The sequence below is a fragment of the Chelonia mydas genome, chromosome 1, assembly GCF_015237465.2.
Source record: "Chelonia mydas isolate rCheMyd1 chromosome 1, rCheMyd1.pri.v2, whole genome shotgun sequence".
Taxonomy (NCBI): domain Eukaryota; kingdom Metazoa; phylum Chordata; order Testudines; family Cheloniidae; genus Chelonia; species Chelonia mydas.
In genome coordinates, this window is record NC_057849.1 from 246878901 (window position 1) to 246904160 (window position 25260).

General features: G+C 41.8%; 1 protein-coding gene across 7 annotated transcripts in view; it reads right to left on the reverse strand.

Moving 5' to 3' along the window:
- Positions 1-25260, reverse strand: part of KIAA1549 (KIAA1549 ortholog) — a 216706-nt gene that overhangs the window by 47709 nt on the left and 143737 nt on the right. For all 7 annotated transcript variants that reach the window (XM_043541575.1, XM_037879366.2, XM_037879344.2 and 4 more), the window contains exons 9-10: positions 19069-19246; positions 15263-15447 (exon numbers count right to left, since the gene is read on the reverse strand). In XM_043541575.1, the coding sequence (XP_043397510.1) occupies positions 15263-15447; positions 19069-19246 (363 nt within the window). The remainder of the gene's footprint in view (positions 1-15262; positions 15448-19068; positions 19247-25260) is intronic.

Sequence of the window (25260 nt, forward strand, 5' to 3'; positions counted from 1 at the left end):
TCATTTTCATTGGGTTTTCCATCTGAGGATCTCAAAACACTGCACAAACTTTACAAGTGTCTCTCAGTACCTAAGAGATACGGAAGGATTATTGTTCCCATTTTACAGATGAGGAGACTGAGGCATAGAGATACAGAGGATTGTAGAAACTGCCATACCAGATCAGATCCAAGACTATCCTTCCTTACCCATTTGTACAGTATTACTAAATTACAATAGATGACTGTTTTGGCTGGGAAGCGGTGCTCTGAAGGACCAATCCTCACCAGGACCACAAAGCCAAAGTGCAGGTGCAATCAGATCACTGTTACTGATGGGATAGTACTGTGCTTTAAGCAACAGCAATCCCGGTGGGAAAGCAGGAAAGGAGTTACAGGGCCTCAGAAAACCACAAGATTAAAAATTCTTTAACTACCTGTACTAGGCTTCACTCTGGATGCGGGGAAAAAAGTTTGTCAAGTTCTGCTAATCTAAAGAAGTTATGGCCCTCACATCATTATTTAGGTAACACTCCTACAGGATTTAATGGGAATTTTATCTGAGTAAGGAGTTCAAAATTGGGCCTTAATAGTCTAAACAACATTTATAAAATAACTAACTTACTTTAATAATATTTGTTTTTGGCTCTTTCAACTTAATCAAATTATGAGAATGAGAAGTTCACCTGCTAATTTTCCAGACCTTGAAATAATCAGAAACTGTTCCATTCGAATTTTGTACACATTTTTTTTTAAAAATTGCTTTTCTTTAGGTCACATTTAATTAAAAAGTCTGGAAGCTGAAAGTAAGAAAAACCTTTGACAATTCCGGTTTGCACAGCAAACACACACATATGATGGCTGCATAACAAACACACCCACCACTCTGTTTGTTCCCAAAATAGGTTTGAAGAGAAACCGAAAGGTGTGTCTGAGTATGCTGACGGGTGCATCTAGTTCTAAATGTTTAAATGAGCCCCCTTTCATTAAGCCTAGCATGTAGTTTCCAACTACAAAAAGGCTGATAAAATGCCAAAACAAGTCTGCCTATGGAACATTTTGAGATCGTCAAAATATTTTCCAAAGGTCCTGGAAGAGCATGTTGAAGAAGTGTGCACTGTCTGCTTGATCCAGCAGATGGTGATAGAAGCCCTACTGTTGAAAAGATTCCTTGACAGGGGCATATATAACACATGCCCAATCATGTCTTTTTTGGGTACATTTTGCATAAGAGGAGAAAACTTACTAGTTTACTAGATATTTTGGATTTCCTCAATTTACCCCTCCCCCACACACTTCTCCCCTGCAAGGTGAAAGAGGGCAGCATTCAGCATTATGGGCCAGATCCAGAAATGAATAAATCACAGATCTATTGACTTCAACTGAGCTATGTTGATTTATACCAGCTGAGGATCTAGTGCTGTTTCTCCACCTTTATTGACTTCCGTGCCCACAATCCCAGCCATGTATCTGAACCTTCCCCCACACCACATCCCCCTCTTCTGCACACAATCTTATTGACTTTAAAAATATATATATAAAAAAGACCAATGTCTGACATGATCTTCCTCTTTTCCCTTTCTCCTCCACTTCCCCACCCCCTTTCATCTTCTTCAACACCCTTTCCTCCAACCCACTCACTTGCTCACTCGACCCCATCTACTCCTGGCAACTATTTGCCCTCCCCCCAATCCCTACTCTCACCCACTCCCTATCACTCCTCCACAACCTCTGACTCTTTTTCTGGTCTGCTCCCCCACGAGCAGAACACCCGCCCTAACCCCAAAAATATGGCTCCATCTTCCTTCTGCCCTTTTTCTTTACATTTATGCAGTGTGCCATTTATAATTGCTATCTCAAGTTTCTCCCCTCCAACTCCATCCTTCCTCCTTCATTCCACCAAACACACACTCACCTGAGGTCTTTTGCAGCCTCTTCCTAAATCTCAGATCTTCTACTCCATCCCCATCCTCCTTGGCTTCAGTAGTAACAAAAACAGCAGAGACCATATCATCCTTCTTAAACTCTTCTCCTCCCTTGGTTTTCACAACCCCGTCCTTTTCTAATTCTCTTCAATCCTTTCTGATCATTTTTTCAGTGTTTCTTTTGGTATTGGGTGGGGTGGAGTGGAGGAGGAGGAGAGAGAATCTTCTCCTTTTACACTCTGGATGATCTTATCCACTCACGTGGCTTCAACTAGCAATGGCCAATTACTTAAAAATTACCAGTGACTTAGGAAATGTTAGAATTAAGGTTGCCCCTGAAGAGTTAATTCAGACCCTTTGTACATATACAATTTTTAATTATATGATCACATACTATTTTCCCCCAGGACCCCTGCCTCATTCAGTACACAGGATGGACTGTTCTCCAAGGATGAATCAGAACTGTGTAGTGCAAGAGGCTGTTATCTGCCTCCTCTGTTGCAGAAGATGGAAGGTGTCTAGTGAATGAGCCAGGAATGCAGAAAAAGGGAGGCTGTTATCTTCCCTGTGGATCTGCCACTAAAGGAGAATGAGATACGCACTCTGCCGGTGGTTTCAGAGTCACTTGCTGACAGCAGAGGAATGGTGACTCAGGAATATCTAGTTCCATTCCAGGTTTTGGAGGGGCATGTGGTCTACTGGCCACACACCACTCCGCCCTGTTTCTCCCACGCCTGACCACTCTGGTTCCTCATCAGTCCCAATCTTCCTGTTCCCAGTCTCTCCCCGTCTCCCTTCCCTAGGGTTCCCATTTCCAGTCTATTCCCTCTGCTGCCCTCCCAGGTCCATCTTTTATCCCTTCTGCATTCCCAGGCAGCAGGTTTCTCTTCCTCGCTGCCTGGGTGCCAGCAGAGGGAGCACTGAGAACACAGGAGAGATGGGATATCCCTGGTCTCACTTCTGGTGCCTGACCCCACAGCCCTATCCATTGCAAGGAGAGTTGTGCTCAGCCTCTGCAACCTTGGGATAGAGCATGTTCAGTACAGATGGAATCTTCTGATAATTTTGCCCCCAAACTCGACTAAAAAGCCTAATGTGCAAACTGCAATTTTTCTAAGGTTTACAACTTGGTTGCATTTTTCAACAGAAGACATATCCCTGGCAGAAATTCCACCCTCCTGCCAAATTTTGAGCCCTTGCTCCAAACCACAGAGGCTCTAGATCTCCTCAACAAAACAGTTCCGACACGGTTTTAGTAATATGTACAAACCAATGTATTTTTCCTTAATCTCATTCTTTTAAAATAGCAGAACCCTGTTTGTTGAAACTTCCCAAAATGATTCAACCTGAAACAGACACCAAACATGGGAAATTTCAGCCAAAAGTTTAGCAAAGTTATAAGCACTGAAAACAGGAAGTGTCAGGCAACCTGTACTACAGCTGGCTAGGAGCTACCGGCTCTGCCTACTATATATCTGTATCTATCTATAAAACCTGTAGTTAGTCTGGGTTTACTAAAGGTGGTCCTTCATGCAACTCCTACCATTTGACCTAAGCTGTTCTCAAAACATACTCGCTGCTCAATATTTTTATTAAAAATAGAAAAACTGGTGTATTTTTGGATACAGACACAATGCCCACAGACTCCGATTTTGTAAAAAAAAACAAAAACAAAAAAAAACCCAAACAAAGAAACAAAAAAAACCACCTCTACATTTCTATGATCTTCATTCTTTTGACCTCATGATTCTTTTTAAAAATGATACTGGCCAAAATCACATTCTTGGTGACAAGTGTCAAAAGGACATTGCAACACAAGTCCATATTCAGCAAAGCAAGATGGTCATAACACTGAAATGCAGTGGAATAAATAAGATCAGCGTAGTTCAAGACTGAAAAGGCCTTGAGGCCTTCCTGTATTTGTTTTCATGTGCGACACAGACTACTTTCATCTTTTTTTTTTTTTTTTTTGGTAATAAAAAGTGATAAGCTGTAGCAGGCTTACCTGATTATACCATCTGTGTTCATCTCTGAATAGAGGTAACCAGAATCCCATGGGTAGATCAGTCATTTTATTCCTCACACACCAGTGATGGAAATTGTGGGGGTAGGAATGGAAGAGACCAATCTATTACACCTCTTTGAAGAAAACACATTTGTTCTGGTACATCTGTCTGTCCTGGCACTGAAATAAAACCTTTCAGCTTTATTTTATTGCCTTCTCAGCCTGTGCCTAAGACTGCACAAAATCAGTACTTTGAAAATCTCAGGTTAGGTTCTCTTAGGGGGATGTTTAATTTTACGTTGTAAAAAACTCAAGTTTTAAAGCCAAGTTTCTAAATGCAGACTGCAAAAAGCAGTTACAAAATTCAGTGAAAAGTACTGTCACACCTTCAATAAAGAGAATGAGCTAACCCATTATTAAGGCAGCTGTTGTTCAGTACAAGGTAATATCTATTGAAATTGAGAGTCAAGATGTTTAAAAAACTGGTGCCTCAGGTTAGCCTCTGAAGTCTATATTTAGACACCAAATTCAATGGGAGCTCTTAGGTGACTGACACTTTTGAAAAATTAGACCATTTATTCAGGTGCCTAAATATGGATTTAAAGAGACTAGCATGAGGATTCCATTTTTGAAAATCTTGGCTGAGACATTCAAGAATGTTCATCCAATCAAGGGGGAGAAGACTGGCTGAAAATCATTTGACGCTTCTAACATAGACCATGTGTTTGCCAATATACTGTTTTCCTAGGTAAAGGCACAACATGAATGAGACCAATTTGTTTTCCAATAATAATGTTTGGACACACATCTGTGAATGGTTAGAATGGAAAACAATATGGAGGAAATTGGTTTTCTCTAAAATAACGTACTCATTTCATAAAGCATCAATCACACATCTCCTACACTTACAGCTACTACTGATGTACTAGTCTACATATTACATTTGAGACATTGTTTTTTCTATTTATTTTTATATGAACAGTATTGCCTTGTTCTTTGAAGAGACATATGCACTGAAGAGAGGTTGCCAAAACATATTGCTAATGAAACAAAGGAACTAAATTTGATCCCAAGAATAATATTTCAGTTCTGGCAGCTAATCTGTGAACAGCACTGGAAACCCTGTAAAAATGTCTTGCTGAATTATGATATAACTAAAATACTAGTGCACACAGTTCTGGAAAACCAACAGAACAAAATAGTGAACATTTACTTTAAAAAAAATTCCCAGTAAAGATATTTTGATATCTACTCATTTAAATCTAGGGAGGAAAAAAAAGCCAATAAAATAGCACTAGCAGACGCTGAAGATCTATTTCAGTGGTCTGACAGCTAAAAGTTATACAATGGTCACAGACTTCCACAATTTCAGACTTACAGCATTAAGCTGTTCTATGTATTCTGAGGATAACACAGCACGGTCAAGTGTGAATTCATTGTATTACTCTCAGAATGCACCAGTAAAGCAAACTATTTCTAGCAACTGCTGTGCATACAAAGGTGTACATTTAACTGCACCTTATTTGGTTTTACCATTTCTCTATCCAATTATCCAAGTTATTTCTAAAATTAAATTTTTTCCAAGTGACCTATTAGCCCATCCTCTCAGCACAGTATTAAGAGACATTTGGAAACATTTACCACTAACTAAAGTTTTGGAACTCCCAAGACACATATTACATTTTAGCATTTAATTCCACTGTGTTTGTATCAGAGTAGCAGCCGTGTTAGTCTGTTTTCGCAAAAAGAAAAGGAGGACTTGTGGCACCTTAGAGACTAACAAATTTATTTGAGCATAAGCTTTCATGAGCTACAGCTCACTTCATCAGATGCATGCAGTGGAAAATACAGTGGGGAGATTTTATGTACACAGAGAACATGAAACAATGGATGTTACCATACACACTGTAACAAGAGTGATCAGGTAAGGTGAGCTATTACCAGCAGGAGAGAAAAAAAACCCTTCTGTAGTGATAATCAAGGTGGGCCATTTCCAGCAGTTGACAAGAACGTCTGAGGAACAGTATGGGGGGAGGGAGGGAAATAAACATGGGGAAATAGTTTTACTTTGTGTAATGACTCATCCACCCCCAGTCTCTATTCAAGCCTAATGTAATGGTGTCCAGTTTGCAAATTAATTTCAATTCAGCAGTCTCTCGTTGCACTCTGTTTTTGAAGTTTTTTTGTTGAAGAATTGCCACTTTTTGGTCTGTAATCGAGTGACCAGAGAGACTGAAGTGTTCTCCGACTGGTTTTCGGATGTTAGAATTCCTGATGTCTGATTTGTGTCCATTTATTCTTTTACGTAGAGACTGTCCAGTTTGGCCAATGTACATGGCAGAGGGGCACTGCTGGCACATGATGGCATATATCACATTGGTAGATGTGCAGGTGAATGAGCCTCTGATAGTGTGGCTGATGTGATTAGGCCCTGTGATGATGGTGTTCCCTGAATAGATATGTGGGCACAGTTGGCAACGGGCTTTGTTGCAAGGATAGGTTCCTGGGTTAGTGGTTCTGTTGTGTGGTATGTGGTTGCTGGTGAGTATTTGCTTCAGGTTGGGGGGCTGTCTGTAGGCAAGGACTGGCCTGTCTCCCAAGATTTGTGAGAGTGTTGGGTCATCCTTCAGGATAGGTTGTAGATCCTTAATAATGCGTTGGAGAGGTTTTAGTTGGGGGCTGAAAGTGACGGCTAGTGGCGTTCTGTTATTTTTTTTGTTGGGCCTGTCCTGTAGTAGGTAACTTCTGGTTACTCTTCTGGCTCTGTCAATCTGTTTCTTCACTTCAGCGTATTCTAGTTGTAAGAACACTTGATAGAGATCCTGTAGGTGTTTGTCTCTGTCTGAGGGGTTGGAGCAAATGCAGTTGTATCGTAGAGCTTGGCTGTAGACAATGGATCGTGTGGTGTGGTCTGGATGAAAGCTGGAGACATGTAGGTAAGTATGGTGGTCTGTAGGTTTCCGGTATAGGGTGGTGTTTATGTGACCATCGCTTATTAGCACTGTAGTGTCCAGGAAGTGGATCTCTTGTGTGGACTGGTCCAGGCTGAGGTGGGATGGAAATTGTTGAAATCATGGTGGAATTCCTCAAGGGCTTCTTTTCCATGGGTCCAGATGATGAAGATGTAGCACAAGTAGAGTAGGGACGTTAGGGGACAAGAGCTGAGGAAGCACTGTTTTAAGTCCTCCATAAAAACGTTGGCATATTGTGGGGCCATGCGGGTTCCCATAGCAGTGCTGCTGATTTGAAGGGATACATTGTCCCCAAATGTGAAATAGTTATGGGTGAGGACAAAGGCACAAAGTTCAGCCACCAGGTTTGCCGTGACATTATCGGGGATTCTGTTCCTGACGGCTTGTAGTCCATCTTTGTGTGGAATGTTGGTGTAGAGGGCTTCTACATCCATAGTGGCCAGGATGGTGTTTTCTGGAAGATCACCGATGGATCGTAGTTTCCTCAGGAAGTCAGTGGTGTCTCGAAGATAGCAAGGAGTGGTGGTAACGTAGGGCCTGAGGAGGGAGTCTACATAGTCAGACAATCCTGCTGTCAGGGTGCCAATGCCTGAGATGATGGGGCATCCAGGATTTCCAGGTTTATGGATCTTGGGTAGCAGATAGAATACCCCTGGTCACGGTTCTAGGGGTGTGTCTGTGCGGATTTGTTCTTGTGTTTTTCCAGGGAGTTTCTTAAGCAGATGGTGTAGTTTCTTTTGGTAACTCTCAGTGGGATCAGAGGGTAATGGCTTGTAGAATGTGGTGTTGGAGAGCTGCCTAGCAGCCTCTTGTTCATATTTCGACCTATTCATGACAACAACAGCACCTCCTTTGTCAGCCTTTTTGATTATGATGTCAGAGTTGTTTCTGAGGCTGTGGGTGGCGTTGTGTTCTGACGGCTGAGGTTATGGGGCAAGTGATGCTGCTTTTCCACAATTTCAGCCTGTGCACATTGGCGGAAGCACTCTATGTACAAGTCCAGTCTGTTGTTTCGACCTTCAGGAGGAGTCCACTCAGAATCCTTCTTTTTGTAGTGTTGGTAGGAAGGTCTCTGTGGGTTAGTATGTTGTTCAGTGGTGTGTTGGAAATATTCCTTGAGCTGGAGACGTCGAAAATAGGATTCTAGGTCACCACAGAAATGTATCATGTAGGAGGGGTTTATGTTTTTGTAGAAAAAAGTCCTGATGGGTACAATCAACTGCACACACAAATAATAGAATGTAAATGTTTAACATCTTGGTTGTGTCTACAAATCAGGTAATTAGAAGTCTAAATTGTATCATCTGCAATTTACCGCAGGCACATAATTAGCTCCCTTTGAAAAATTTGACCCTGGAATGTCTAATTCACATAGGTGCCAAGATAGGCGCCTATATAAGACAAAGCCCCGAATACCGGGGTATCTGACCACCCTAAATCCATACTGTGCAAAAACTTACTGAAGGGGGAATCTCTCAAAAAGCTCCACTTCAGGGCTGTACCTCAAGGTTTTTTTTATCCTTGAAACTCTCAGACATCCATTCCGAAGCACCTTCTTTATGAAAGCTTCTTTTCAGTGATTCATGCCACCCTCCCCAATCTTTCTGTATTTCCTCTCCAGTTTTACCGTGAACCTCAGTAAACTTCACAAAAACCAAGAACAACTGTATTTTTCTTCCATTAAAGGCATTAATTATGAGTGAGGCTTGATACTGAGCATGGATAAGCTCCTGCAATATCTTGAAGTGGAAAAAAGAGATTTGGAAAACCCATAGCAGCTGCAACAGCATCTACAAAACAGCAGCAATTGCCTAAGTTATAGAACAATTTCACAGGCAACCATCAGTCAGCAACACTCATGAATATTGCCCCCCTCACAGAAGACACAAGTAGAGCAGGTTGAAAGTTTTCAGATGGAACAGATTTTTTCACTTTTTATTGCCATTTCCACACTGTACAAAACAAAACAAAAAAAACTTTTCATAATGTGGGCACTGTGGGCAGAACACAGCACATTTCATTACATCCCTGAAGTGCCGATAGTCTCTACAAGCAATATGAAAATGTGCTGAAGACCCTTTGAGAGAGTGTGAAGGAGAAGTTCCATTTTAAAATTTTTTATTTTCTTGCTTTTTCGTCTTGCTGTTGAGGTTTTATTGAGCCCAATAAACAAAGGCAGCCCTGAGTTCACAGAAGTAGAAAGTTTCTCTCTTATATTTAAACATACTAAAATTGCCAGTGATAAAGCTCTATGCACTCAATACACAATAATTCAAAAATAGAACTCATACCTGGACCAGCCCACAACTATGAAATATGTATATCCACCAATCATCTGATCTGCCACCTTGTCAGGGCCTGTCCAGACGAACTGTTAGTGCGTGGCAAGCTGGGGTTTAAATCTACAGTGTTCCAGTGTGCCTGGCACTAAATGTCCATGTGGACCCTGCCACTGCATACTAAAGTTCCCCAAAAAGAAAAGGAGTACTTGTGGCACCTTAGAGACTAACAAATTTATTTGAGCATAAGCTTTCGTGAGCTGCAGTGGAAAATACAGTGGGGAGATTTTATATACACAGAGAACATGAAGCAATGGGTGTTACCATACACACTGTAACCAGAGTGATCAGGTAAGGTGAGCTATTACCAGCAGGAGAGAAAAAAAAAACAAACCCTTTTGTAGTGATAATCAAGGTGGGCCATTTCCAGCAGTTGACAAGAACGTGTGAGAAACAGTGTGTGTGTGTGTGGCGGGGGAAATAAACAGGGGGAAATAGTTTTACTTTGTGTAAAGTTCCCCAGTGCACTTTGACTTAATAGGTGTCCCTGCTTGAAAAAGTACTCTTTGCAGATATGTACAGACACAGTCAGATTCCTGGCAAAGCAGGGGGCATCAGGAATACTTGTCCAGCTGTAGGTGCTGGAACTAGGGGTGCTCGGGGTGTTACCGCACCCCTTGGCTTGAAATGGGTTCCATCATATCCAGGGTTTACAGTTTGCTTCAATGGCTCTCAGCACCGCCATTATACAAATTGTTCAAGTGCCCCTGGTCCCAGCTATCAGCCCCGGTGCACATTAAAGAAGCGCCTCTGCCAGCTGGCAACAGTTCTCCCAAGGGACTGCACATTAGCTGGGATTAGCAGAAACACAGTGTGCTCTGGCCATGTCTCCTTCCCCAACCTGACATATCCCATGTTGGGAACTGCAGGCAGGGTTGTGCATGTTCTATGCCCTCTGGCAAAATCCATATCAAGGGAGATGTGGCCCTTCTCTGCTGCCTTTGAGGCACCTGAGTGGCACAAATGGAGCAGAGCAAAGCACAGAATTGGTTCTGGTGCCTTGAAAGGTGGAAAGTCACCTCTGGACTTTTAGATGTGGTCTTCTGGTGAAGGTGGAGGAATTGCACATGCCGTTCAGTCAAAGCCATACCTGTAAAGCCAGGGGATACAAAGTGCCAAATAGTTGTAAGAGAACTTACAAGATCTTTTAAATAAATCAATATACTTATCCAGGACGCCTCTTTGGGTGATACTGATTACCTTCAGTCAGAGAAGAACTTTTTCCTGAATAATTGGCAACAGCTGAAATCACCTTGGAACCATAGCATAGAATTTGGTTTTATCAGCTGGAAGCTTGAACAGCTTAGGCAAATTGACAAGCAAAGTAAAATGGGCATCTAGAGCAGATCAGGTTTCATTAATCAATTTTTGGATGATCAGAAGGAGAGAAATAGTGCTTAACCTAGTGGCCTTACAGGTAATAAACAGAACTGCTCTGATTGCTTCATAATCTACCAATTTAAGGAGGGTCCAAACAATTCTAGTTTTGATACTGGTTTCTCATCTAAACCCTTGCACCAAATGTAATGTAATATAGCTTTGTAAAGCCTAATTTTAGTGCTATGGGGCTGGGAAGAATCAGATTTGTTGTTCACGACCAGCATAGGGGCAGGATCGTTTCCTTTGTCCATGGCTCAGCACTGGGGGGAAAGGAGCAAAATGCTACTGGGAAGCTCTTCTGGGAACGAATTCTGTAAGTAGTTAAAGACCGATCATGTGCAACATTTAATATAGGCTCAGCAAAGCATTAGAAAATGTATTATTGGGATAATCTTGCAGGCTTTCTAGACAAGTCTGAAGCAAGACTTGAACAAAAAATTCAAGATTTTTGACTCTCTAGTGACTAAAATGGAAAGTACAATGGAAACAGCGAAGGAAAGGACAAACTGAGTATAGAGTCCAGATACTTCCAAAACAAAGTAGATACTACCTAAGCTGTTTCTGGTCTGTGGGTCAAAGAGACTGCTTCTCTTATCTCGGCTTGAGACAACAGAAAACGGAGGATTTGGCGGATACAAGAGTGCACTGAGGTTACAGATTCCTCTCTTGGGACACAGATTTATTAGACACTTTGATAAAACGGAAATGAATGTTGGCACTTCATTACAAATTAGTAAAAATTGTTGAAGCTATTGTAATATGTTATATTGCAAGATTTCATGCAATCAGCCACCATCTTGCTCTGAAATTTCTGGAAAAAATTATGAGCGGTTATAAGCACTTTTCATACATGCTAGTGGTGAAAGTCACCTCACTGCAGAGATGCCTTGCACAAAGACATCAACATTGGGGTTAATTTAACCCTAAATTAGCAACCATCCTTTAAGTCGCTTCAGTGCCTTCATAGCTGATCATTGCCTACCTACTTCAATTTTAATCCTCTTGAGGAAGGGACTGTGTCTTCCTTCATTTATTATATAGCACAGACCTTCGCATATTATCAGTGCTTAACAAATAAATAATAATACTATTTATCACTGTTAAGTTTATTTTTAAACACTTCCTCCAAACAAAACAACCCCCCGCAACCCTATCAAAAGTATTATCCTTCACTACATGCCAAATCTCAAATTAATTTTCAACTCCTATTCAGGATTAAGTATTATTCCAATCAAACGCTGAATTAAATATTACCACAGCCAGGGTAAAATGAAAGTTCATGTAAGGTTTCACTTGTTGACCTTGATTCTGCAACTGAATCTACAATGGCAAGATAAGTGGGAGCTGCTATTGATTTATTCTTGCTGCTTTACAAAGTGCAGCCACTTTCTACTTCTCTCACCTTTTCTAAGACTTTTAGAGAGGAAACTGTTTGACTGAACATGAGGTGACAGTACGCTGAACATAACTGTAGTAATACCGTACTAATGTCCCTGGCAAGAGAAAGCAAGAGTTTAGCCACGAACAAGTATTTCGGACACACTGCCATGTCCTCCTCAGTTTTGTTCAGTAAGTACAAAGAAAAAGGAGGATGCCATACTAGTTTTGTCTTTGTACTAATGCGTTTTTTATGAAAATACAGCTTTAGGCAGTTCAGCATAAAAAATACACTATCAAATTCCTCACCATAAGAACGGCCATACTGGGTCAGACCAAAGGTCCATCCAGCCCAGTATTCTGTCTACCGACAGTGGCCAATGCCAGGTGCCCCAGAGGGAGTGAACCTAACAGGTAATGACCTAGTGATCTCTCTCCTGCCATCCAACTCCACCCTCTGATGAACAGAGGCTAGGGACACCATTCCTTACCCATCCTGGCTAATAGCCATTAATGGACTTTACCTCCATGAATTTATCCAGTTCTCTTTTAAACCCTGTTATAGTCCTAGCCTTCACAACCTCCTCAGGCAAGGAGTTCCACAGGTTGACTGTGTGCTGAGTGAAGAAGAACTTCCTTTTATTTGTTTTAAACCTACTACCCATTAATTTCATTTGGTGGCCCTTAGTTCTTATATTATGGGAACATAACTTTTCCTTATTTGCTTTCTCCACACCACTGATGATTTTATATACCTCTATCATATCCCCTCTTAGTCTCCTCTTTTCCAAGCTGAAAAGTCCTAGCCTCTTTAATCTCTCCTCATATGGGACCCGTTCCAAACCCGAATCATTTTAGTTGCCCTCTTCTGAACCTTTTCTAATGCCATATATATCTTTTCTGAGATGAGGGGACCACATCTGTACGCAGGATTCAAGATGTGGGCGTACCATGGTTTTATATAAGGGCAATAAGATATTCTCCATCTTATTCTCTATCCCTTTTTTAATGATTCCGAACATCCCATTTGCTTTTTTGACCACCACTGCACAGTGTGTGGACGTCTTCAGAGAACTATCCACAATGACTCCAAGATCTTTCTCCCGATTAGTTGTAGTTAAATTAACCCACATCATAATCTATGCATAGTTGGGGTTATTTTTTTCCAATGTGCATTGCTTTACATTTATGCACATGAAATTTCATTTGCCATTTTGTTGCCCAATCACTTAGTTTTGTGAGATCTTTCTGAAGTTCTTCACAGTCTGCTTTGCTCTTAACTATCTTGAGCAGTTTAGTATCATCTGCGAACTTTGCCACCTTGCTGTTTACCCCTTTCTCCAGATCATTTATGAATAAGTTGAATAGGATCGGTCCTAGGACTGACCCTTGGGGAACACCACTAGTTACCCCTCTCCATTCTGAAAGTTTACCATTTATTCCTACCCTGTGTTCCCTGTCTTTTAACCAGTTCTCAATCCATGAAAGGATCTTCCCTCTTATCCCATGACAACTTAATTTACGTAAGAGCCTTTGGTAGCCATCCATGGCCTAGCCCTCCATGACTTTAGCTATAATACCCGAAGCTCTGATCTTGTTCATTCTCAAGCCCCAGGCCTGCATCAGGACCTACTAAGCAGGGACCCCAGAGCCCATGTTGAGACCTGCTCACTTGCAGGCGGCAGCACACAGATGCAAGGGTTTGCTCTAGCAGATCCCAGTGCAGGACTGGGGTTGACATATGGTTTGCTTTGCTTAATGCTTGGATGGAATACCTCCAAAAACCACTTTGGGCTTCCAGAGAAAGTGAGGTTTGTGATTCACCAGGCAGCATGCTTCCCTGTGAATCAGTACTGAGTCAAAGCAGAGTGGTTGTTTTGGGTGGGGGTTTTTGCTTGTTTGTTTTTTTACGTTTCCAAACCTTTCCCCACTTCTGGGAAATACAGCAAGGCCAGACAATGCCTTGCCCCACATAAACTTGTGGAGGGAAATGTTGCACATACCACATAAAAATCTGTGGCTGAATACTCAGGCTACATCTATGCTGCAAGTAGGGGTGTAATCTTCAGCTCATGTAGACACACCCATGCTATCTTTAATCTAGGTAGTTCACTAAAAATAGCAATGAGAACACTGCAGCACAGGCTACGTCATGCCCACCAATGCCTGCATCTACCCGGGGGACCAGGTGGGATTATACAGCCTGCACTGAAGTTTGTGGCACCAGGACATCACTGTTATTTGTAGTTAACTGGCTAGATTAAAGATAGTGCAGGTACAACTACAAAAGCTACACATTAAACCTCCGGATGCAATGTAGACAGAGCTTTAAGTTGTTAACCAACTGCGTATTTCTATCAATACTGAGTGAGCTCAGTATATCAGCTCCAAAAAACAAAAGATTCTCTCTCCAGGAAGTTAAAGGAAGAGCTCTGTCAGCACAGAGAACTGAAATGACCAAAGTCTGATATATTCCACTCAGTAGAGCACACACACATATCTCTGTATACATACACACTCACAGCCATAAAGAACTGCACAGCAACGAAAATGTCCAAGAACAGACCCATTACACAGCCCAGGTTATAAGATTTCATTATATGCATGTACTATGTTATTTGTGATAAGACAAATTGTACATGATTGGTGGGAGGGATATAAGGTTTTAGCTGCCATTTCCGGAAGCTAAATCCACTTGTAAAGGCAAGTTAGAAAGTTAAGAGGACAAAATACATGCTTTTTGCACTATACTTGCAAAACACTTAGTAAATTTGTAATAGCCTATGTCGAAGGAGCCTTAAGATAAGTCTTGAGTTCCGGGAATTAATGGGACAATTGGGCAGTGGAACAGTTTGGCTTATGAGGTATTCAAAAGACACAGAGATGATCCAGACAAAGTTAGAGAATTTCTTGCATCTAGAAGGAATAATACAGCATCTTTCTCACAAGGAATAAAGGTAAGAAGATGGATTAAAATGATGCAGGCAAGTTTCTTTCAACCTTGTCACCTAGGTTTCCCCAACGGGAAGACAGATCCTAGGGGTGTGACACAGCGTTAGATAATACAACAAGCAAAGGAAAAGCAATGGGAACCACTGAATTTTCTGGATTTATATTATTGTGTAATTCATAGCAGTTCCACTTTTTTTTCCAGATTGCAGGAAGCCTCTGCCATGGTGCGTCTCACCTTCTCATCTAACGACACTATATATTTCCTAGACTGTTGCATTCACAAGTGCTCAGGTTACCTTAACTATTCCCAACACATCTTCCCATCCCCTTTTACCTTCTGTCGCTGCTGAATATTGCTCATGGTATCTGGCTGAAACTCCAACTTGTCTGTTCGGCAGAGCTTCCAGTATAAAATAATAATGATAAGCAGCACCACAGCCACTGGGACTGCCACACCAACAATAATCCACAGATTGTTATTCTGAGACTCAGACGATGACTCTTTCACTTTATCCACAGCTGCAGAGTTAGAAGGGGGTAGTGGGGAGACAAGAATTTTATACAGTTATATTTTTTTTTTATCTGTTGACACTTTAGGGGATATTCATTTCTACACTCTCATAATTGTTAGTAAAGAGCTACATTTATAGGAAACAGACTGCCGTACAGGCAAGGTGATAAACGTATTACTTAATGTACATCTTGGCCAGGAAACACAAGTGTGGAGCAAATGATCAACTGTCTTAAAGCCTACTTTCAATTCTGGAGACCTGTGCTTAAGTTGCAAGTGAAAATGGGTTTCCATCACAGCCTTTGACATGATTAGTCCTCTCTGTTCAGGAGGAGCCATAAATTGAGTTGACATGTAACAGTGTGGGAGAACTTTTAGCATTCTTGCCTGTACCCTGACTTTGTAAAAGGGACACAGTCAATTTGAAATCCAGTCACCTACAAAAAACAGGTTAAACAGTATTTTCACGTACAGTATTACACCTAGCCCTGAGTTCTGCAATCATATTTTCCCAATTTATTTACTAAATGTTTTTCTTTCCCGTTATTATGTGCAAATCCCTACTAACAAAGGAGGAAACTAATTATACAAGGGGACACAAGGAAACTGACTATGCACAAAGTAAACAAACTGGAAATAGAGAAAATTAATTCTAGTCAATTTCATTTACAGTAATTATAGATGCTACTTGAAACAATAGCAGGTAAAACATTTTCAGTCAGAATTGTAATTTTTAAAGGGGCTTCTGTACCAAATGACTGGACGATAGCTAATGTGACACCAATTTTTAAAAAGGGCTCCAGAATCCTGGCAATTACAGGCCAGTAAACCTGACTTCAGTACTGGGCAAACTGGTTGGAACTATAGTAAAGAAGAAATTTATTGGGGAAGAGTCAACATGTTTTTTGTAAAGGAAAATCATGGCTCGCCAATCTACTAGAATTCTTCGAGGGGGGCAACAAGCATGCAGACAAGGGGGATCCAGTAGATATAGTGTACTCAGACTTTCAGAAAGCCTTTGACAAGGTCCCTCACCAAAGGCTCTTAAGCAAAGTAAGTTGCCATGGGATAAGAGGAAAGATCCTCTCATGGATCGGTAACTGGTTAAAAGATAGGAAACAAAGGGTAGGAATAAATGGTCAGTTTTCAGACTGGAGAGGGGTAAATAATGGTGTTCCCCAGTGGTTTGTACAGGGCCCAGTCCTATTCAACATATTCATAAATGATCTGGAAAAAGACGTAAACAGAGAGATGGGCAAATTTGCAGATGATACAAAACTACTCAAGATAGTTAAATCCCAAGCAGACTGAGAAGAGCTACAAAAGGATCTCACAAAACTGGCTGACTGGGCAAGAAAATGGCAGATTAAATACAATGTTGATAAATGCAAAGTAATGCACATTGGAAAACATAATCCCAACTATACATATAAAATGATGGGGTCTAAATTAGCAGTTACCACTCAAGGAAGAGATCTTGGAGTCATTGTGGATAGTTCTTTAAAAACATCCACTTAATGTACAGCAGCAGTCAAAAAAGTGAACCGAATGTTGGGAATAATTAAGAAAGGGATAAATAATAGGATAGAACATATCATATTGCCTCTATATAAATCCATGGTACGCCCACATCTTGAATACTGCGTGCAGATGTGGTTGCCTCATCTCAAAAAACATATATTAGAATTGGAAAAGGTTCAGAAAATGGCAACAAAAATGATGTGGGGTGTGGAACGGCTTCCATATGAGGAGAGATTAATAAAACTGGGACTTTTCAGCTTGTAAAAGAGACTACTAAGGGGGGGGATATGATAGAGGTCTATAAAATCATGACCGATGTGGAGAAAGTAAATAAGGAAGTGTTATTTACTCCGCCTCATAACACAAGAGCTTGGGGTCATCAAATGAAATGAATAGGCAGCAGGTTTAAAAGGAACAAAAGAAAGTATTTTTTCACATAACGCACAGTCAATCTGTAGAACTCCTTGTCAGAGGATGTTGTGAAGGCCAAGACTATAACAGGGTTAAAAAAAGAACTAGATAAGTTCACGGAGGATAGGTCCATCAATGGTTATTAGCCAGGATGGACAGGGATGGTATCCCTAGTCTCTTTGCCAGAAACTGGGAATGGGTGACAGGGAATGGATCACTTGATGATTACCTGTTCTCTTCATTCCCTCTGGGGAACTTGGCATTGGCCACTGTCAGAAGACAGGATACGGGTCTAGATGGACCTTTGGTTTGACCCCGTATGGCCGTTCTTATGTTCTTAAATAACATCCCAATACTGGTTTATCCTTACAACTTCGTGAATATTTCCCAAACAAATATTACACTACATTAGTAAATATAGAGCATAAGCTTAAAAGGTAACTGAGCTACCTAAACTACTAAACTAGAGGGAAAATAATATTTTAAAATCATGCGTGAACCAATCATTAATATTTTCATAATAACTACCTCACTGGGCATATACATTTTTTCCATAAAAATCTTTCTGCAAGTGACTTTGTAGATCAGACATATGCTGTATTATATCTGACTATTCTAGCTATTGCTACCGAAGCAAAAAGACTTTGTGCTTTCGTGTCACTCACTTCTCATCTACATACAGCAAAGTCTTGTGTTCCAGTAGGAGTACTCAGGGCAAACAACCTAACTAGTTTTAAATGGAGTTTGCTAAATTTATGAACTGGATTATGAGACGTGATTGCCTGAGATAGGAGGTGACTGGACTGAATGATCCAGGAGACCTCTTCCAGTCCTGTGTCCTATGTTTCTATGTGTTGCCTACACTGAAAAAAAAATGAAGTTAATTATGGATTTAAATCTAGTCAGAGATATTATATTGTTTATATTACAAATGTTATAGATTTTAAACCTTCCCCCCTCACCAGGGTGCACAGTTTAGAGTAATTCTTACATGGCACCTTAGCTTCATTTGGCCGTAAATATTTTCCATTTCACATTCCCGCCTCACAACTCTCATTGAGTTGGCATGCTAGGGATCTCCTATACTAATGTTCATGCACATCTAGTTAATGAAATCTTATTAACAGGTAATGACAAGATCAAACTACAGACACATCACTAATAGATCAGTAAATAAAGATGAGATCTATGACATTCAATCAAGGAAAAGAAGCCACAAGTTATGCCTCCCAGCTGTTATGATCCAAACAACCCCTTCCCCACAGTAACTGCATCTTTCACTCACAAGGAAAAAGTGGCTTTCTTTTTTTGCTTTTTTGGAGGGTAGGGAGTTGTAAAAAGAGTAATATTTAAATTGTGTAGGCTTGCATATTTCACATAGATGGAATATTCCATCCCACAAGTATACTTTTTCCCCATTACCCTACATTTTTTGTAAATTCACGGGTGAGAGCCTCACCCCTGCTCCAGCTCCTTCATGGTGCTTAAAGGGGCTGGAGCAGCACAAAGGGCCTCAAAAGTCCCGTTTCTGGCTGGCAGACACAGAACAGGCATCGCACAGACAGTTCTAATGCATTACAGACATGATATAATACGTATTACAGTTTGCTTTGGGGAAGTCTCCAGATTTCCATAACTAGGGTCATGTTTCTCCTTTCTTTTCAGTGGTACAGCGATGCAGAGTTGGTGGGACTTACGTTGTGCAACTGCGCCTTGAATGCGGTATCCAAGAATGATAGCAGCTCTCTGGATGTCAACTCTGTTAATCAGATCTGAAGACTTTACAGCGCTGAGCCTCTCTCCAGTTTGATCTTCCACAAAATAGATCAGTTCTACAGGGTTATCAGCACCCACTATCCGTGACACGTTGACAATCTGAAGAGATACAGGAATGTTTTAAACTTCAAATAAAAAATTTTTTTTCCTCCAAGGTTCTCCCATATTTCATCTTTTAACCCTTTCCTCACACACTTCTATGCTTATGGGTTTGCACTCAAAAAGAAAGGCGATGAGAACAGCTTTACCTAGAGAGAATCAGTGCTTCTCTTTGAACTGCCACTGTCACTAACCCCTGATGACGCAAGAGCAAAAGGCCCCAAATTAGATCACGGTGAGAAAACATGTTGCCGCTAAGGTGAAATCTTAATATCCATCAGACCAGGCACGCCAGAACACATGGTACCCCACTAAATGCTCACTGCGAAACCTGGAAATGGACAGTATCCAGAGAAACCCAGCAGAAAGACGTGTTGTGTAAACAACTCCAAGACTGTGAGAGTATTAAGAGACAATATAAGACCTAATTCTACACTACTTCTAAGCATGCAAATATCCCTGATTTTAGCAGCACTCTAGTTAATACTGAGGAAGCGAGGACATCAAAAACTAATTGTTAGGTGTTTATCATTAATCCATAATAATTTGCTCCCAAAGTAAAACTCAAGACATCACCTTATAAGTAATAATAATGGAATAACAATCACAATTCATTATTAAGAGAAAACTCCATCTATTCCAGTGGATGATTACATCAATGCAGTGTTAAATCAGTGCCCTTAATTACACAGGCCAACATTCAAGTGCTGCAGGAAAGGGAGAAACCTATAGACATGACTGCCTGGTGGCTGAAGAGGCAATTATTTACGGTGAACTAACCCTTTGCACAACACAACCGCTCAAGCACAAAGCTGAAGTTCTTGGCTTGAACAACTTTGGTATCGCTGTAACACAGATTTCTGGGTGTGGGATGGGAGTAGGAGTGACTTCTAGCGATTCAGATTTGTGCCAAATAAAGAAGTTAATTCCCAGCTAAATTTTACCATGCAGTTGGAAAGTGATGTCAGGAATTTGTAATACTCTAAGGGTTCGTGGGTTTGATTTCCCTTATGGTTTGATTTCACTTGCCCTTCCCAAAGCACCTATTTTGGCTTCACTTTATTGTTTTTGACTTCATTTACTTGACTTAGACCCAAACTGTGTTGATGTTACCCATATGCATAGGAAGGCTTTCTATTTGCTCCAAATGAATCATTCTGCTTGTCCACAACTAGAGCACCGAACCTTCCTACAAGAAGCCAAGAATTTACAAGACACACTAAGAAGCCAAAAAGAAAAGGAGTACTTGTGGCACCTTACAGACTAACCAATTTATGTGAGCATAAGCTTTCGTGAGCTACAGCTCACTGCATCCGATGAAGTGAGCTGTAGCTCACGAAAGCTTATGCTCAAATAAATGGGTTAGTCTCTAAGGTGCCACAAGTACTCCTTTTCTTTTTGTGAATATAGACTAACATGGCTGTTACTCTGAAACTAAGAAGCCATTCCTTCAGTGCAATTTTAATGCCATTAATCAAAAATATGTGTTCTCTGAGGCAGCCCTGTAGACACCTTCTCATGAATGAACATTTAAATTGTAGATGAGAACCCTCAATACTCTGTTCTTGTAAAATTAAATCTAATACATTTTAACCATCTTTAGATTAACCATTTATATGGTGCATTCAGTTTAAAAGTAGGTGAAATAAATGCTGGGAATGATTCTATGGAAGGCTGAACCAAGGTAATGCGATATGGAAAGAATCATAACAGTAGGACAATGGTATTGTTCTCTCACAGAATTATCTTCTAATAAGGAATTCATTCAACTGATGATTTCGAGTCCCATTCCTCCAACCATTTGTGCACATGTTTAAAGTTAAGCACATGCATCAGTGTTTGCAGGATTAGGGCTCAAGAAAGCAAAGCCAACTACTCTTCCCTCCCCAGTTTCCAACACTCAAATTGTTATTAGGGAGTGCAGTGTAATATTCCAGTTCACACCAGTTGTATTAGCTGTAACATTACATCTCAGAACATCAAGTTTATGATGAAATCATTGACAGATCCTTTATCGTAACAGTGTTATTGGACTCTGATGCAATTATATCATGAATATACACTTTAGATTTCACACACTGACACACAAACAAGACAAATTTCTTTTCAGTACAAAGATTGGAAAAAGATGGGAGGATCTCACCCTCCCACTCTCCTTCAACCCTTCTGCCAGCTGAGGAGCTATCTATAACTCAGTGGTTCTCAACCTATTTACCACTGTGGGCCGCATATGCAGTTCTCTATGTGTTACGTGGGCTGCAACCACACAATATAAAATGCCATTGCCCATGATATATAATACTGGAGGGGTGAGGAGGAGGATTAACCTGAAAAAGAAAGTATGGGGCGCGGTGGCTCTTTGATAATTCCAGCTGAAATAAATGTTCATGCAGTTGGTAGGGCAGCACTTAAAAGTGCACCCCTTTGTGACCCGACTCCACTTTTAATTCTTTTTTGCCAGGACTGTGACCCCTTGCGACTCTGCCTACTTTAAGCCTTGCCTGAGCTGGGCCAACGAAACAGCTCATGGTCAGCAGTATATCCTCCTCCGGGCCGCTGCGCTGCAGTCCAGGGGGCAGCGTGCCTGGTGTGTGGCACACAGCAGCTCTGTGCCCTGGGCGCCTCTCACCTGGAGCTCATCTGAGGTGGAAGCAGAGCAGGCTGCCCAGCTGCTGTCTCTGTGCATGGGTGAGCAGGCACTGACCTCCGGCTGGCAGTAATGACTATGGAGGGGGTATAGCTGGGACACAGCGGGTTGCTCCAAGCCCAGCTCAGTGCAGTAGGAGTCCCATGTGGGGCTCAACACTAGGATGCTGTCCAGGCCAGAGAGGATCACTGCTGTGGAGGGTACTAGAGCCCTGTAGCAGAGATTGCACAGGAGGGGGAGAGGGTTCCTCCCCACCTGGCCTGTTGCGGCTGCCCAGTCGGGAACATGTCCCTCCACAGCTGCTCCCAGACAGTCAGCGGCAGGGGTAACCCCATCCACTGAGCTAAGGGACGCCCCAGCTGGGAAGTCACCCACAGGACAAATTTCCACCCTGCACCAGCTGTTGCTTGCAAATAATGGTACAAAATTTTAATATGATGACTTACAGGGCAGCCTGCTGCTCTAGCTGTGAGCTCCGGGTCTGGACATGGTCAGCAGGGGATGGGCAGGCAGGCCGGCCCTGTCTGCTGCAGGCAGCCCAGGGCGCGCTGCAACCCGGAGCATGCTCATCCTCTTATGACTCTTCTTTGAACCCGCTCCAATTTATCAGCACTGTCCTTGAACTCTGAACAACAGAACTGGACACGCTATTCCAGCAACAGTCGCACCAGTGCCAAGTACAGCATAAAATAAGCACTCTACTACTGAAGATTCCCCCGCTTATGCATTCCAGGATCACATTAGCCCTTTTGGCCACAGTGGCACACTGGCACAGCGGTTCTCAACCCATGGCCCACATGCAGCCCAATTAGCACACAGCTGCAGCCTAGCTGAGCTGTGTGCTAAAGGCCCCGGGCGCCGGGCTCCCCGCTGTCCTGTGGGTCTGGGCTGCCAGCGGCTGCCCGGACCCACCCGGCTGGCTGCAGGCTGCCACCGGGGTCTGGGCCGCTGCCTGATCCCACATGATGGGGTCCAGGGTCAGGGTCCCTGCCCAGCTCTCTGCTTCTGGCCCCACTCTGTGGAGGGGGCTCTGGGCAGAGGGCGCTGGGTATAGGGGTTTGTGGGGGGAGGTGGCACTGTGGTTCTCAACCTGTGGCCCAGGTAACACTTTGTGGGCTGCATATGTGGCCCACAATGATAAATGGGTTAAGAACCACTCCACTAGGAGCTCATGTTCAGCTAGATTATCCACCATAACCCCAAATCTTCCCAGGATAGAGATGCCCATCCCTAAGTATGGCCTACATTCTTTGTTCCCAGATGTATACACTTAAATTTAGCCATAAACACATATTGGTGCTTATGCCCAGTTTAGAAAGTAATCTAGTTTGTTCTGAATCAGCGACCCATCCTCTTCATTATATACCATACCCTCAATTTTTGGGTCATCCGCACACTTTATCAAGTTAACATCTGTAAAATGGGGTAATTAACACCCACTTTTGCAAAACTCTGGATTTCTCTACACTTACATAGCAGTTTACATCTAAAGTATTATTTTAGATATATTTCATAGTACAAGGCATAGACCACAGTGTGTATTATATATATATAAAGTTTATATGTAGTAGGTCTCATACTATTTTACCAGTGAGGTCTTCTGTACAATTTCAAATTATTTTTGTTTTATAATTTGTAAAGAGCTTTAAGGTGCTAAAGACAGCACAAATGCATAGAAATCCAGTTTTCCCATCAAATGGAGATGACTTCCATGTGTTAAGAAGCAAGAGCCAGTATTTTATATCTGTGCTTTGAGGGTGGAGGAGAAGGGAGAGGAAGCATATGAAAAAAGCAAGAATTTTGATCATTAAAAAACAAAACCAAAAAAACCCCTCGTCAGTGCAATTCACTCCGTTTCTGCTTGCATAAATCACATCTTTTCTGTTAATATTAGACATGTGCTTTAACCTCTACAGACTAAAAGCTTAACTATGTTGCAGTGTCAGTAAAAATTAATTTAAAAAAAACGTTTCCAAAGGAGTACCATAGGTCAGTGAATAGTGTTGCCTTGGTAACCAATTCCAGTCCATAAATTACAGTAGGAAAATCTACGTAGTGGAGCAACTCAGAAAGCATTTGCACTGTGTCAGTAAGCCAAAAGATCCTATAATCAGTTGCCAATTTGTTAGTAAACAGCAGGATTACTTCTTTTTGAGAAATATGTACATCCCACAGGAAAAAAGAACAAAAAGAGATTCTGCTCTATCAAAAATAGGATTTAAACATCAATGCAATTAAGTCAAGCTGTGCCAGGGTCTGGATTACTTAGCAGACATTACAGCATGAACCATATGTTCAATGAGCAACACACACACACACACACACACACAAAGTCTACCTTAGGTTTGAGTAAGATGTTGCATAAACCTGCAAAACCAGGAAACACACTGGTGGAGCTTTAATGATGGCAGCTGTGTCCTTAAGCGATCTTGTTGGGTCTACATGTCGCAGTATTTGTGACTAATATCAAGGATTCATCCAATTTGGCATTTAGGCTCTGATTCTGCAATTGTCATGTTGGGAGGGACTAGTAACTAAATCTGTATGAGGCGCCAGCTACAAGGTCTGTTCCTGTAGCAGCTATCCCAGCCAGCAAACCACCTCTATTTTGCTAGCTGGAAATCTGGTTTGCCACAACAAAACGGGTTTGTCCAACAGTCATAGGCAGAGGGGAGCCTGAGGACTTAATCTCTATCTGAGGACATTACTGGAAGCCTAAGGTACATGGAAACACTACAGTTCCCTTCAGAAATCCACCCCAAACACCACTGCCAGGAACACCCTCATGTGCTGGATGGGTCCCTCAAGCTCTCTCCTGCCAGTACAGGTCTGGTGAACTACCTCTGGTTCATCAAACCAGGCCTTGTCTACACTAGGGGGGTAATTTGACAGAAGTTATGCAACTCCAGCTTTGTGAATAATGTAGCTGGAGACAAGGTAGCTTAGGTCGACTTACTGCGGGGTCTACACTGTGCTGCATCGACAGGAGATGCTCTCCTGTCGACTTACCTTACACTTCTCATTCTGGCGGAGTACCAGAGTCGACAGGAGAGCGATCTGTGGTCGATTTAGCGGATCTTCACTAGACTGGCTAAATCGACCTCTGGCGCATCGATCGCAGCAGCGTCGATCCCCAGTAAGTTTAGACATGCCCCCAGCAAACTAACAGGTGGTTCACCAGCTAGGGCAGCTGCTGGGGTAGCAAAAGTTAACAAAAGAATTCCAACAAAAAGGTCAGACAGTGGAAATTCTTAAAGTTTCCATTTAAAAATAATAAAAATCCCAAATAACCTCAATCTTTACTCACAGATTATGTGCTGTCAATTTGGGAAGGGTACACTGATCATACAAAAGAAGACACTGCTCT